The 14,394-nt window shown below is 41.8% G+C and overlaps 1 protein-coding gene across 2 annotated transcripts; it reads left to right on the forward strand.

Annotated features, from left to right (window-relative positions):
- On the forward strand, positions 1-11,998 carry tmem39b (transmembrane protein 39B). 2 transcript variants are annotated; one of them, XM_084044389.1, is made up of 9 exons: positions 1-181; positions 2,423-2,624; positions 3,787-4,006; positions 4,313-4,396; positions 4,760-4,914; positions 6,604-6,937; positions 7,707-7,894; positions 9,863-9,983; positions 11,615-11,998. In XM_084044389.1, the coding sequence occupies exons 2-9, from the start codon at positions 2,494-2,496 to the stop codon at positions 11,846-11,848; spliced, it is 1,467 nt and encodes a 488-aa protein (XP_083900515.1). In that variant the 5' UTR covers positions 1-181; positions 2,423-2,493; the 3' UTR covers positions 11,849-11,998. The 2 variants fall into 2 exon arrangements, with proteins under 2 accessions (XP_083900515.1, XP_083900516.1); XM_084044390.1 differs by lacking the exon at positions 1-181 and adding an exon at positions 1,408-1,427.
- Positions 11,999-14,394: the final 2,396 nt, after the last annotated feature.

The raw sequence follows: 14,394 nt of genomic DNA on the forward strand, positions 1-14,394 counted from the left end.
GCAGCGGTAGCAATACTTCCAACACACATCAACAATGAGCACCTTCGCTCATCATAATAATGACATATCTCGTGTTATTCCAGCGAACAAGCAGAGCGTTCACCGTGTCTAACCCGACGTGCTACATCACCAGACTACAGCTGATATAATAATATATATATAATCAGAGCACTTAGCATCGGTAAGTGCACCATTTCCTTGTGTTTTTGACCATCCCCAGTTGATTGGCTGTTAGCCTGTTAGCATCACAAGCTAACGTTAGGCCTCAAGTCTTTTGTATTTATCGAGCCATGCCTTTAGTTTTCTCCTGTGTGCGTGTCCCGTTGGGAGAGAGGGACAGATCACGTTGTTTGAACACGCACGGCCACGCACACATGTGTGTGTGCACCGTGCACGTCTCTCGGTAATAAAGGGTGTGAGGATGTATTTAATGATTGATGCAGCGTTTTGGTGAAGAAGCAAGAAAACTACTATAATGTCAGCTTCCGCAAAATGCGATGCAGCGAGATTAGAAGAAGAAGTGCAGAACTTGTTTAGGCAGGGCCAGGGGTGCAAAGTAACTGAGTACATTTACTCAAAAGTACTAGTACTTTTTTTTTTTTTTTACTTTACTGGAGTATTTACAGTTTTCAGTACGTTTACTTCTACTCCACTATGTCTCAGAGGCAAATATTATACTTTGTACTCCACTATGATTTGAAAACTTTTATTACTAGTAACTTTGTAGATTTTGATTATTATTACAAAACATACATTAACCACTTCAGCCCTAATCCATTTTGACCATTTGAAAATGGCAGATTTACAAGCTCACAATTTTCTGAGCTTGTAGATCTGCTATTTTCAAAAGCAGATCTACTGCTCTTATACATTTGAAAAACTTGTGAAATGGGACATACTGCATAATGAGTACTTTTACTATTGGTACTTAAAGTATATTTTGATACTTTTACTTTACCTTTACTACCTAATACTTTTGTACTTTTATTCAAGTGAATTTTGAATTCCTGACTTTTACCTGTAACAGAGTATTTCTACATTGCAGTATTGATACTTTTACTTAAGTAATAAAAGTATCAAAATGTGAGTACTTTTTCCACCACTGAAGATCAGAAGTGCAGAACTTGTTTAGGCAGGGCCCAAGTGTGTTTTGTTTTTTTTTGTTGAGGAAACGACCACGTTGTAATTTTTTTTACGCATTAGATTAGAACAATATGTCCCTGTTTTGACCTGCCACAGCACAGATTATGTATACATTTGCATTGTTTTTGTCTCACTCTTGGTGCAAAGATGCATGTTTTTGTTGTTGTGCAACAGCACCTGGATGTCTGTCTCTACATGATCTGCTCTGCTGGATGTTGCTTAAATGTTGCTGAATGTTGGCCAACTGACGCCCATTCTTCTGCAGATGCATATCACTCTTTAATGTAATTATTTCCCCACATTCCCCCAAGTAGTGTCGTTTATTGGCCAAGTATGTTTGGGGGTACATGTATGCAGCACATGAGAACAATGTATACAAGTCATGCATAACAGGTAAACACCGGCCTATATGTATATATGAGAAAGAGCTATTGCAACGTATTGCAAGTAAAATAAACGTGAATAATATGCAAGTATAATCAATGTAGCCTGTGATTTATATTCCTAGCAGCATTGATGACAGATAAAGGTGAACATGACGTACTGTACAAATCATTGAGTCAAATTGCAGTAGTGGTAGTACAATAGAAAAGTTAGCAAATCAAACAATGTTCAAACGTGTAGTCTACACAGCATGAGACAACAGGGCTTGCACTTGAAAATGTCTATAATTGAATCATAGTTCAAACCTTTCTGTTAAATCTCTCTCAAACACCAAGAGATAGAACGTTTTAGTGACGCGTTTCTTGAGGGCGTCAACTGCTGCCCTGCCTGCCCACTTTCCCAGTCTTTTGTTAAGCAGTATCAGTCGCCTAATCACAGCACTCTTAAACAGAGACATTTACATGCAGTTTGTGACAGTGCAACAGTATGGACACGTTTGGAGTAGTTTCTGGGGGGAGGTGATTTGATCCCCGTCTATCTATCGTTAAGCAGAGATGTCGTGGGGCAAAGCCTTTTAATTCCCCTTCGGTCAGTCTTTCAGCCCAGGGCAGGTAAGAGCTCACTTGGCCTTGCCTCTACGGTGGCTACGCTTCTGCCCCGAGGGTCCTTGGAGCCCACTTTGAGAACCACTGTGTCCTAGTGAGTGTGATGACCAAGGTTCAAGTCTGACCCGTCTTGCTTGTCTCTCCTCTCTCTCTGTGCTTGGTTTCTTGTCTTCTACAATGGCAAACAAATCTAGTGTGTGTGGGGGCGCGCTCTCACGTGTATGTATACACAGGATACTGTATATATGTACATGTACCTTAATCAAGTTGTATGTGCTCTGACTTTTTAGTTGTAAACCGCTGAGATCAAGAAGGGAAACCCAACCCAGACAGAAGACATTGAGTTGTGGGCGTGTCTGCGATGGCCGGAGGTCGGAGAGGAGCGAACCGAACCACTTACTGCCGGTCCCCGCTGAGCAGTGAGCCGGGCTCGGTGAGCAATGGCAACCACTCCACCAGCTCCCCGGTCACTGGGGTGCGATCTCGCACAAGGTGAGAGAGTTGACCTGATACTGGGTTGATTGTTTGAATACTTTATTAGACAGAAATGTAAACGGCACGGATGTACAGTAAGACATTTAGGCTAAAAGGATAACACAAAAAAAGTCCTGGGGACTTGTTTGCATTCTGGTCCTATGTAGTCAATTAACCCTTTAAGACCTGAGATTTTTCATTGCACTCGGTGCCGCGCTATGAGCTTGAATATATCTGCTATTTTTGAATAGCCAAAGAAATCTAAAGTGACACAGATGCGTTCCAGGTCTTATTGGGTTAATCAACATAGCATAGAATATTAACACATTAATACATGCCACCAACAATTAAAAGCATCTATATGTACAAAGGAAAAAAACGACGGCAGTGAATGACACCTCCTGTCGGTATGCTTGGTTTAATCATACTGTATGGGAGTGAGAACCAGATGGCTGATTTTTGCATTGCATTCACTCGTCAGTGTCATGGCCTCTGCTGTGTGTGGTGCGCTGTTTGAATTCAAATTATTCCGTTGTATTGCTTCAGCCAGGAGCATGTACTGTATGTTTATGCTAAATGTATGTATTCCTCCGTCTTTACATGTCTTGAGATTTCTCTTTTACTTGCATTTGAAAGGCTAGTTTTTCAAGTGGAAGGTAGAAAATATAACCCTAGCAGCTTGCCACGGTGTACTTTGTGGTTCAATATTAACCATACGTTGAAAAAGGTTGAGCCTGCACACCAAGCATGGCAGTTATCGAAAAAGTTTTGGTAGTTAGGTCAGGTGTCTTAAATATTAACCCACACCTTCATGTATTTGGATGGTTTTGCTCTAAAGTACCAAGTGATGTCACAGCTTCATTAAGAGGAAGTGCTTCAGACTCTTGAACCACAAAACCGTACCACACTGGACCTCGCTATTTTGGGCACGTCATTATAAGCTCCAAAAAAGAATGGAAAAAGAGAACTACAAGCTCACTCGCAACACATTGCGTTGCAACGCACTGTGAGCTTTTAGATTGGCTATTTTTGAAATGGGGCTTAAGTGGTTTAAACACTTGAAAGTCTTTATTGCGCTTTGTCATATGACTCTTTTGCCACACTTCCAACTGTTTATTGTGACACCACTGTCCGGTCCTTGATATCTTTATCGTAGCTCACAACTTGTTGTTTCTTGCAGGAACGGCTCTGGAACAGGCATCTCCAGCCCCCCGCTCGCAGCCCAGACCGTGGTGCCTCTCAAGCATTGCAAGATCCCCGAGCTGTCGGTGGACCGCAACGTGCTCTTTGAGCTGCATCTGTTCTTCTGCCACCTCATAGCGCTTTTTGTCCATTACGTCAACATCTACAAGACAGTGTGGTGGTATCCACCCTCACACCCCCCCTCGCACACATCTCTGGTAAATAAATACTTAGGAGCCATGCACTCATCGACCGTGGTCCTTATCTCTGCTTATCATAGTGTTTATGTCGACCCTTGTGAAGTTACTGTGTGTAGCGTTTTTTTAAGGTACTGTAGGTTTTTCTGTCAATGATTGCTTAATTGCTGTTGTTATGATCACATGGTGGTTGGTTTAAATATCTTTGGAGGTCTTTCTGTACAGGTTTCTTTGTGTTTAGTTGACAGAACAACAAGACGTTGCAGTCATATCCACTATTGATCAATGTTGTATTGTATTACTGAAGGGTTTTGTGTTCTCTTCCAGAACTTTCACCTCATTGACTATAATATGCTGGTATTTACCGTCATCATATTGGCGCGGAGGTTGATTGCAGCAGTTGTTAAAGAGGTAGGAGCACATTTCTTCACGGTCTTTAAAATAATTGTATTTCCATTATCCTCAGCGTTTCTCCTATGTACATTTGGTCCCCATTGTGTGCAAATGGTAATGCAGTTGCGTGTGCAATTATTCCATTCATGTCCTAATGGACCTAATAAGAGCCAGTTTGATACGGCGGTAGGTAATGGAGCTTATGCTATAAATAGGTCTTGGAACAAGCCGTTTCAAATCCAAAAATACCCTCCCACCCCACCGCTACCACACCAATCTGAAGGAAACGGCCTATGTGCTCTGCTATTGAAACATTTCACCCAATGGCTATCTGTCCGTTTATCCATCTTTGTTCCTCTGTTTTCCCTTCCTCCCCTCCAGGCGTCTCAGAGTGGGAAGCTGTCGTTCCCTCACTCCATCTTTTTAGTTATGGCACGCTTTGCAGTGCTGACACTGACCGGTTGGAGTCTGTGTCGCTCTCTCATCTACCTGTTCAGGACATACTCGGTCCTGAGCTTGCTCTTCCTCTGTTACCCGTAAGTATGAGCCAGACACAAGGCCACCAACAGAGCCCCTAACAGAAACTAACAGGGCTCTGATGCTTGTAGGGCTGCTCAATTTATCACATTTTAGTTCCTCTTACATTGATTTTGGAAACAAGCTAATGAAGATAAAACTAGATAAAACGTTGTGCCACAGTCGCTTTCACAATGATGCTCAGCTTTTATCTTGTGTTTATAAATCGGTGTATACTTATGTAGTCAATCAAGTCTTTCCTCCACAATCTTCAAATGCTAGAGAGTCTGTAATCACGCCTCTTTACGAATGGAAGCTGTCATCTGTTTGTCTTTTTCGTTCATGTAAAGGTTTTAAAATATCTTTAGAATATATTTTTGAATTGAAATTCCACTAAGAAGCAACCTAGATTAGGACTTATTTACGCAACAGCAAAGAAGAAACTGCATCGGGGGTACTAACCCTTATGGGTCTGTAATTCAGAGAGAGTGACCCGTTATGGATAGAGTCCGGACACTGGCTCAGCATTGTTGTTCACTGTTTGGATCTGCATGCTCTTCTACTACCTTAAGGGTTCCATTTGTACACTCTTGAGTTATGAGGGACTAACCAAACTAGGGGCCCTTGAAATGAAAACCTTTTGAGAATCACATAAATGTTATAAACGCAGCGGTGAACCTTCTCCCCTCCCTAAAAGCCCAGAATCCCTCTGTTAGGCTGTGACATGTTTAGTTCAGCTCCAGCCAAGATGACGCAAAGAGAGCCTTTTGGTCAACATGAAAGGTCAAACCAATTCAGCTGTTTGGAAACACTGCTCTCAAAGAGTCCAACAAATACAGTGGAAGTTACATTACAGTCCTGTGTGCACCACGAGGAAAAGCGAAACATTTGTTTAACCACCTCAAAGAAAAGTTCAAGAAAATCCACTTTTAAAAAGACAGTTAAAGTTCAATAAATGCATGTTTCCAAAGTCGATGAGTGATCGTTGTCTCAGTATCGAGCAAAAATACTGATTAGGATTTGTGCCATAATCGAGCAGCCCTAGGTGCTTGTCATACATGCATTCATCCATGATCCATAAACAACACACAATTTGATGATGGCGATGATTTTTTTAATTTTAAATGTTTATGTTAACTCATTCAGTGCCAAGTTTTTTTATTCATGTTTATGGAATTTTGGCTCTGAGTGCCACAGCCAAAATTCATTGTAAAAAAAAGTGCTTAGGAAGCGAGATACAGCCTTTTTAAGTTATAGGTTAAACAAGGAGTGGATGGAGCAGCAAATCTTCAAATCATCATATCTTGGGTTCTGAACATGTTTTTCCCAAAAAAAAAAAAAAAAACTTTTATTTTGAAAAAAAAAAAATATTTTGAATTTTTTTTTATGACGGATTTGACGGATTGTGGCGCTCTGGGCGTCAGGCCACGTGACGGATTTGACGGATTGTGGCACTCAATGAGTTAAAGAGACGGGACGGGGTAGGAGATAAGGGTTCCTACCCCGAGTGTGATGTAAAAGCAAAATGGCTACCGCGTGACTATGGTAAATTGCTGGTCTTCAGAAGCCGTCGCTGTCTCTTCTGTGCGCTGATTTTTAGAATGGATGTTCAGCTTGCTCATTTGAGCCTGGACGACGTACATCTTATCTTCAAAATAACACGAGGCAATCCAGAAACCCTAATATCTCGCGTGATGTCGCCCCCACAGATTTGGAATGTACATTCCCTTTTTTCGCCTGAGCTGCGACTTCCGGCGAATGGGCCCGCTCTCGCCCATCGCGAGCATCGGCTCGAAGGAGGTGGGAGGCATGGGCCGGGGCCGGGACTACCTGACGGTGCTCAAGGAGACGTGGAAGCAGCACACCAGCCAGCTGTACGGCGTCCAGGCCATGCCCACGCACGCCTGCTGCCTCTCGCCGGACCTCATCCGCAAGGAGGTGGAGTACCTGAAGATGGACTTCAACTGGAGGATGAAGGAGGTGCTGGTCAGCTCCATGCTCAGCGCGTACTACGTGGCCTTTGTACCCGTCTGGTTTGTCAAGGTGAGAAGCTGGCCAATGTTTTTTCTTTCCACAATTCAGTTGTTTAGATCATTGGTTCTCAAAGTGGGGTACAGGGACCCCCAGGGGTACTTGAGGCAGTTCCAGTGGGTCCCCAGCTAAATGATGGATAGGAACCAAATGGACCCTTATGGTTCTGTAACTCTGAGAGTGTACAAATGGAACCAAATGGACCCTAACGGGTCCATTTGGTTCCATTTGTACACGCTCAGAGTTAAATTGACATTGATTTTATTATATAAAATCGGGTCCCAGAGGTATAAATGCCATTAAATGGGGGTCCGTAGCCTAATGCATGTCAAACTGGGGGTCCTTGACATTAAAATGGTTGAGAATCACTGCTAGAAAGCCGTATAAACCTTCTCTTATTGGGGTCCCTGGCTTATCTTTTTAAATGGGGGTCCGCGGGCTAATAAATGTCAATTTGGGGTCCTTGACATGAAAAAGTTTGAGAAGCACTTGTTTAGATATATGTATCTGTATTTTATGATATATTTTGTCACTTGATAAATCGCTGTAAAGTAGGCCAATACATTATTACACACTACATCTACACCGAACTTTTTTCATGGTTTTAAGTGGTCAATATATTTTCATTTGGACTTGACATGGACAGAAAAAGCAAGAGATTATTTTTAATTACACTACAGTAGCTTACATTACACTTATAAAACAGATATTCTTTGGACCACTTATGTCTTATCAGCCTTGTGGTTTTGATGCTTGGTTGTCCCCCTCCCCCACCCTGTAGAGCACTCAGTACGTGGATAAACGCTGGTCCTGTGAGCTCTTCATCCTGGTGTCAGTCAGTACCTCCATCATCCTGATGAGACACCTGCTACCACCGCGCTACTGTGACCTGCTGCACAAGGCCGCGGCACACCTGGGTTGCTGGCAGAAAGTCGACCCATCGCTATGCTCCAATGTCCTACAGCACATGTACGTTCTACTCAAAATACTCATTTAATACTACTCCGTTTCACAAGTTTTCAAATGTATAAAATGCATGCAAATCTTTTGAAAATAGCAGATCTACAAGCTCACAATGCGACGCATTGTGAGATTGTAGATCGGCTATTTTCAAATTGATGAAATGTATACTGCCCTGCCAAGCCAAAGAGCAGTAACTACGTTTTTGGACACACCGACTTATTTGGGTTGCCCAAAGGTCAAATTCGCCTTTGTGATGTTGGGGGATAAACAATTACCTCAAGAACAGATGTACAATTAGTGTAATATCACTTATATGCCAATATCTCATTTGGCTGACCAGTTGAATCACTTTTAAACCCATTTTTCAGTGATTTTTGTTTTCGTAGTTACTGCACTCTGCCTTGGCAGGGCAGTATATAGGGCTGAAGTGGTTAATGTATGTTTTGTAATAATAATCAAAATCTTTAAGTAACTAGTAACTAAATGTTTTCAATTAATTGTAGTGGAGTAAAAGTACAATATTTGCCTCTTAGATGTAGTGGAGTAGAAGTAGGCTGCACTAGCCTTCCTGCTTTCGTGTATGGAGGGGCGGGTTTAAAATCAGCGCAGAGAGAATGCGCCTGATCCCATTGGTTCACCGATCTGTCCGTCAGCCCCCGCCCCGCCAACACAACATTACGAGTGACGCCCACTGCACTCTGGTTGGTTGGGGAAATGAAACACTTCCTGTACCGGGTACACCGACGCGCTGGTCCAGGCTTTTATTTTTTAGAAAAACTAAACAATAAAAGCCTGGAGATCGAGGCTAGAGTAGAAGTAAAAGTACAGAACATTGGAAATACTCCAGTAAAGTAAAAGTATCTCAAAATTGTACTTGAGTACGGTACTTAAGTAAATGTACTTAGTTAGTTTACATCACTGTGTATAGGCAGCAACACACCAGACCGACGTCGGCATTGATAAGTGTTGGAGAGCACCGAAAATCTGTTGTAGTATACGGTGTGTACATGGCCGTGACGGGTCCTCGGTTGTAGTGAGAAACCGCTCCGCTCGCCGACCAAGCCAGCTCAGTCGGTTGTCGACCTCTGATAGCAACGGGGCGGCAGAGAGGGGGGGTCGAGCTCTCTGGTTGGTTGTTTAACCTTATAGTCAATGAGCCTTGTTTGTTGGAAGTTGGATTACTTTGTGGTGCGCAAGGCTTGTGCCCAATGTGGTAAGTAGCCTGCCGAGGTTAATCATTCTCGCTATTGATAATATATAGATTACTAGTTATAAGCAAAATGACTGATGGCCGTGTGCACATCGCAGCACTGTGTTTATTGTTTTAACATTAAATAAGAATTGTATGATAACCAAAATAGCCCAAATACAATAACCTTGTGTCTATGTCCTGTCAGCCCCCTCCTGTGCAGTGGTCATCATTCATGTGTGTGTGTGTGTTGTTGAAAAGCTAGTGTCAAGCCATATTTTTAGCACCCTACTATCCGACTCTTGGTGTGGTGTGGAGAGAGTGGCATTCAGCAACTTTTTCCACACCTTTTTAAACCGATTTTATTCAATACAGTCTGTAGTAGTCTGGACGACAAAGTTTAGTGTGTAGCCCGCTTATGAGTTGAGGCAAATAAACCTCCTTGATTCTCTATTCTACTGAGCGGGTCTCTTGATTTACAAGCACTCTCTTTCTGGCTCAGGGGAAATGACTTGCTTCGCAGAAATAGCTGACTGGACTAAGAGCGTAATTGCTTAACCACTTAAGCTTTGTCGTACAATTGTGTAGCGCAGGGAAAATAGCTGATTCACAAGCTTGTGAGCGTGTCAATTTTAAGTCTATGGTGATGCTGAAAATAGGCAGGCAGCGTTGAAACTGTTTAAACATCTTCGTCAACATTCTGTTATGCGCTCTTATTTGGGCTAAATGTGACTACAAACGGCATTCTCCTACAAATGGCATTCTCTCTGTCTCTCTCTACACAGATGGACAGAAGAATACATGTGGCCCCAGGGTGTCCTGGTCAAACATAATAAGAATGTCTACAAAGCCATGGGCCACTACAACGTGGCAGTGCCCTCAGACGTGTCCCACTATCGCTTCTATGTGAGTATCGCCAGCTGAGCACACAGGTCCCCTGTCGAATTGTTGCTGGCCACAGTGAATAACGCCAAAGGCCCACTGTGAACACGGCACTCAATTTGAATCCCATTGTAGGAAGCAAGGCCTGTTTTGATAATCAGTTTCTGCGTTGCAGCTTGATTTTACTTCATTTATTTGGAAGTAGAGGCTGTACTGTCATGGAACCTATTTTGTAAGAAAGAAATAGACAAGTTTCTTTTTAAAGGCGTGTGATCGTTTTGAAGTATTACAATAACATAGAATTTTGAACAGCAGATAATAACCGTTTTTTTTATAGTGCTTCATCACCAGCAGATAATAACTCTGTACTGTTCATGGATAACGTTAGCGAGATGAACCGCTCTACAACATCAATCACGAGCAGGGATTGTGTTTCAAATAAAGATAAGATAGGCTTTTTATTGATGCCATTGGTGCAAGACGGGTGTCGTAGCAGCAACAGCATTTAAGTGTAGAGAGATAAGAAAACAAATGGACTTGGAGTTTCACACTACACATCACAGTGCTCGGTCTGAATTATGCATATTTTATTAATACATATAAGTATAAACATGAATGAATAGACATTGCCAGTGAATATATGGCTGGTTATGAGACCGATATAGAGCACCGAAGTCTGACATCACTGCCGCTAGAGGGCGCTATCCCCATGGCTCACAGCGTTATTTTTTCTCTTGAAAACCCCATAGGGCCAGTGTTTCTCAACCAGTGGTCCGGGGACCACCAGTGCTCCTTGAAGGGGTTCCAGGTGGTCCCCAGCTAAATGTTGGTAACCAAATGGACCCTTTATAGATCTTTAACTCTTGAGAGCGTAAAATGAAACCAAATGGACCCTTATGGGTCCATTTGGTTTCATTTTACGCTCTCAAGAGTTAAACTGTTGTTAAACATCTGCATTACTTAATTTACAAGAAGTCTACACAATTAGAGAATGTAGAAGGATTGTTATTTTGATCAACGTTTGCCTGTTATCTCTCCTATGGTACCAACATCAATACAGCATGGAATTGTGGACAGAATCTTATCCAACGATAACGAAATATTCGTTGTCGTTGTCTCAGAGTCTAAATCTCATCAAACGGTGGTCCGTGGCTCAAATGCCGAATAAATAATGGACCTTTTGATATGAAAAGGGTCATATAAGAACTGTGTTCCAGAAATAAACAAATCAGCCTCGGGCGATTTATGGATATCCATACTCGTATGGATATGAAGCATCAACTGACGGTGAAAGAGTACTAATTTAGGGTAAGAACATTTTAAACAATTCTCCAAACACAGACGTTAATCAAATGTAACTCGACATCTTGTATATCTGCTATTTTTTAATAGCCAAAGAAATCTAAAGCTGACACAGATTCTTTCCCGGTCTAAATGGGTTAATAACCTGTCACGGTACATCACAGTAGTCACTACCCGAAATTTCTTTGCCGAAAAATAGCCAATCTACAGGTTCACAACGTGTCACACTATTGTTCGCCCTAGCATGGGGACACCAGAATTGAAGTGGTCAAAGGTGGAAGAAGTTATAACTGTAGACTGATTTTTGACAGTGAATCTCTCGCTCTCTCTCTCTCATATTTCCCATCCTTCAGTTCTTCTTCAACAAGCCTTTACGAATACTGAACATCCTCATCATTCTGGAGGGGGCCATGATATTCTACCAACTCTACTCGTTGATATGCTCCGAAAAGTGGCATCAGACGATATCGTTGGCGCTGATCCTCTTCAGCAACTACTACGCATTCTTCAAGCTCTTAAGAGACAGAATAGTCCTAGGGAAGGCTTATTCATATACAAACAGCTCATCTGACCAGAAGGTCAGTTAAAGTCATAAGTTATCGTTGGCCAAATTCACCATGGAACAAGAAAACATGCATGAGAGCTTTGTATTTTTTCTACAACTGCATTTTTGTCTCACCGTTGTTTTTTGTTCTGATCTGCCATAATAAAGAAACATATTTTTGTATTACTTTAAATGTTTGCTTCTCTTGTACAGTATATTACACACGTAGCTCTTTAAAAAGGATACAAAAACCTAACATTTGGGTCAGTCTGTCCTGACCACAAATAGGCCTTTTTTTGTTGGTCATGTTCTGCTCTATTGGACAGTGGCAGTGAGTAGACAGACGGGAATGGTAGGAGAGAGAGAGAAGGAAGAGGTAAAGGTCCTCAGGCTGGATTCGAACCCCGGCTGGCTGCAGCAAGGACCGAGCCTTGATGTCGTCGCTGTCGGGTGGAAACCATGCATGTCCAAAACCGTTTGGACACAAACTATTGTTAATACTTTTCATTGGTTAGATATTTATAAAAACCCACTGATAGACCCACAAAAAAAGCCGATCTACAAGCTCATAACACGTTGCATCGTGACTGCAAAGTCATCATTTACGGGGGGAAACATTAAATTAAATTAAATCTGGAGATGGAAGGTCTGCCCAACAGCAACGATGATACACGGTCTACCAGGTGAGCTACCGGGGTGCTCCTCTCTCATCAATTTGTTATTTCCAAACTCAGCATATATAAGTTTGTTATCACTAATGTCCTAAGTGGTGAGTCTGTCATGTGCCGGTACATTGTCGTGAATTGCAAAGAATAGGCAATAAGCGAGAATATTTGGCCATCAACTTAACCAAACATTAATTGCTGGCTTTTCACCAAAGGGCCGGACTGTTGGATCCAGGTCCTATTCAACACCATTTCATGGTGAGCCTCCAGTTTTGGAGAAAGCTATCCAGAAGTCACAGAAGAGCCAGTGGTGGAAGGTAACTAAGTACATTTGCTCGAGTACTGAACTATAATTTTGAGGTAGTTTTACTTTTAATTGCATATTGCCATTTGTTTATACTTATTACTTTATACTTCTCTCAATACGTCTCAGGCAAAGTGTACACTTCTGGGGTCATTTTTAAGGTCTATCCAGGCCTTTTTTTTTAAAGTTTCTTCATTGAATATTTAGATATTTGATCAAACACACCCCAATCCTATAGAAGCCCATTCAACTTCAAACTCTACATTAACCATGTTAAGACTCATTGAAAACACGTCCCTGGTTCTGATATTGTCCTAATGAATTAAGGGACCATACTTTTTCGAGAAAAATAGAAATTTTGGTTAGAATATGAAAAAATAAGACTACATTTAGAAAATGTATAATAATAATACTTCCACCACTGTGGTGTGAGGTGAACACAGCATCCTGCTATTGCACTTGTTATCCATGGGGTTGGCCTGTCTGTCAGGTCACTGAATAAACGATCACACTAATGCAAATGAGCAAATGAAGTCACACCGATACTGGGGCTGGGGCCAATACTGTATGTATGGGGTAGTATGAGGCTAGGTAGTCCTGGCCCTTTAACAATACTGGGAGTCAGTGTTGCCATGTGTGCTCATTATAAGCTCCTTTGGGCTTGTTCTTATGTAAAGTCACTTGTAAATATTGGTAGTTGCAGGTTGTTTTCTTTTTTTTTGTGATTAGTATTTGTTTGTTCTTTGACACTTTATTTTTACAATACGACACAGAACAACACAAGATAACACATCCACACAAAAACAATGTACCCACACAACAACACAGTCAATTACAGTAAAGAAAAGAAATCAAGAAAAGAGAAAAAGGGAGGGAGGGAGGCAATGCTATCCATAACCCTGTGAACAAGCAAGGATATACAGTATACCTAGATCTGGTATACATATAGGGGAGCCAAGCCAGTAGTCTGTCATTATACAAGCCATTAATATAGTGAAGAAATCTTTCCCACTTCAGGTGGAACTGGTCTATTCTGCCCTTCATAGAGACGGATACGCGTTCATATGATGCTGTCCTATTAAGTAAAGTTATACCAATCTGTGATTGATGGTACATGACCTGACGTCCATAGTTGGACTAGCAGTCTCCTACCCAGCATTATAGCTGTTTTGACCTGTTTGGACCCATTCCACATGATGTAGAAGGAGTTATATCTTTAAAAATGGAGGGATCTCCCAAAATGAATACGCGAATATCAAAAGATATACCGTGATCAACAATTCTCTGAATACGATCATGTACTGCTATCCTTGGGGCACTCACGTAAGACATGGGTCAGCGTACCTTCATCCAAGCACTTCAGGATTGTTCTTAAGCTTTGCTCTGTACAATTTAGAAGGGGTCCAAATTCCACTACATTCTGTTGACAATTTTAAACTGAATTAACCTAGTGTGAATATTGCGTGACATGTGCTTTTGACTTGCTTAGTACGTTGACCCCTTCTTGTTCTGTGAATTCCAATGTCTTTTTCCCATACAGTTTTCAGGGCACTGGTGGTGCTGTATTTCTGCAGTAACATTGAGTAGTAAGATGCTTTGTCAGTGTGACCCTAACCATAA

Source organism: Gymnoscopelus microlampas (genome assembly GCF_963454915.1).
Source record: "Gymnoscopelus microlampas genome assembly, chromosome: 20".
NCBI lineage: Eukaryota > Metazoa > Chordata > Actinopteri > Myctophiformes > Myctophidae > Gymnoscopelus > Gymnoscopelus microlampas.

Excerpts from the sequence above, each read along its gene's own strand:
- tmem39b (XM_084044389.1), top strand. The coding sequence starts at position 2,494 with ATGGCCGGAGGTCGGAGAGGAGCGAACCGAACCACTTACTGCCGGTCC. Across the intron at positions 4,397-4,759 it reads TTGCAGCAGTTGTTAAAGAG|GCGTCTCAGAGTGGGAAGCT; the intron begins GTAGGAGCACAT and ends CCTCCCCTCCAG. Across the intron at positions 6,938-7,706 it reads TACCCGTCTGGTTTGTCAAG|AGCACTCAGTACGTGGATAA; the intron begins GTGAGAAGCTGG and ends CCCACCCTGTAG.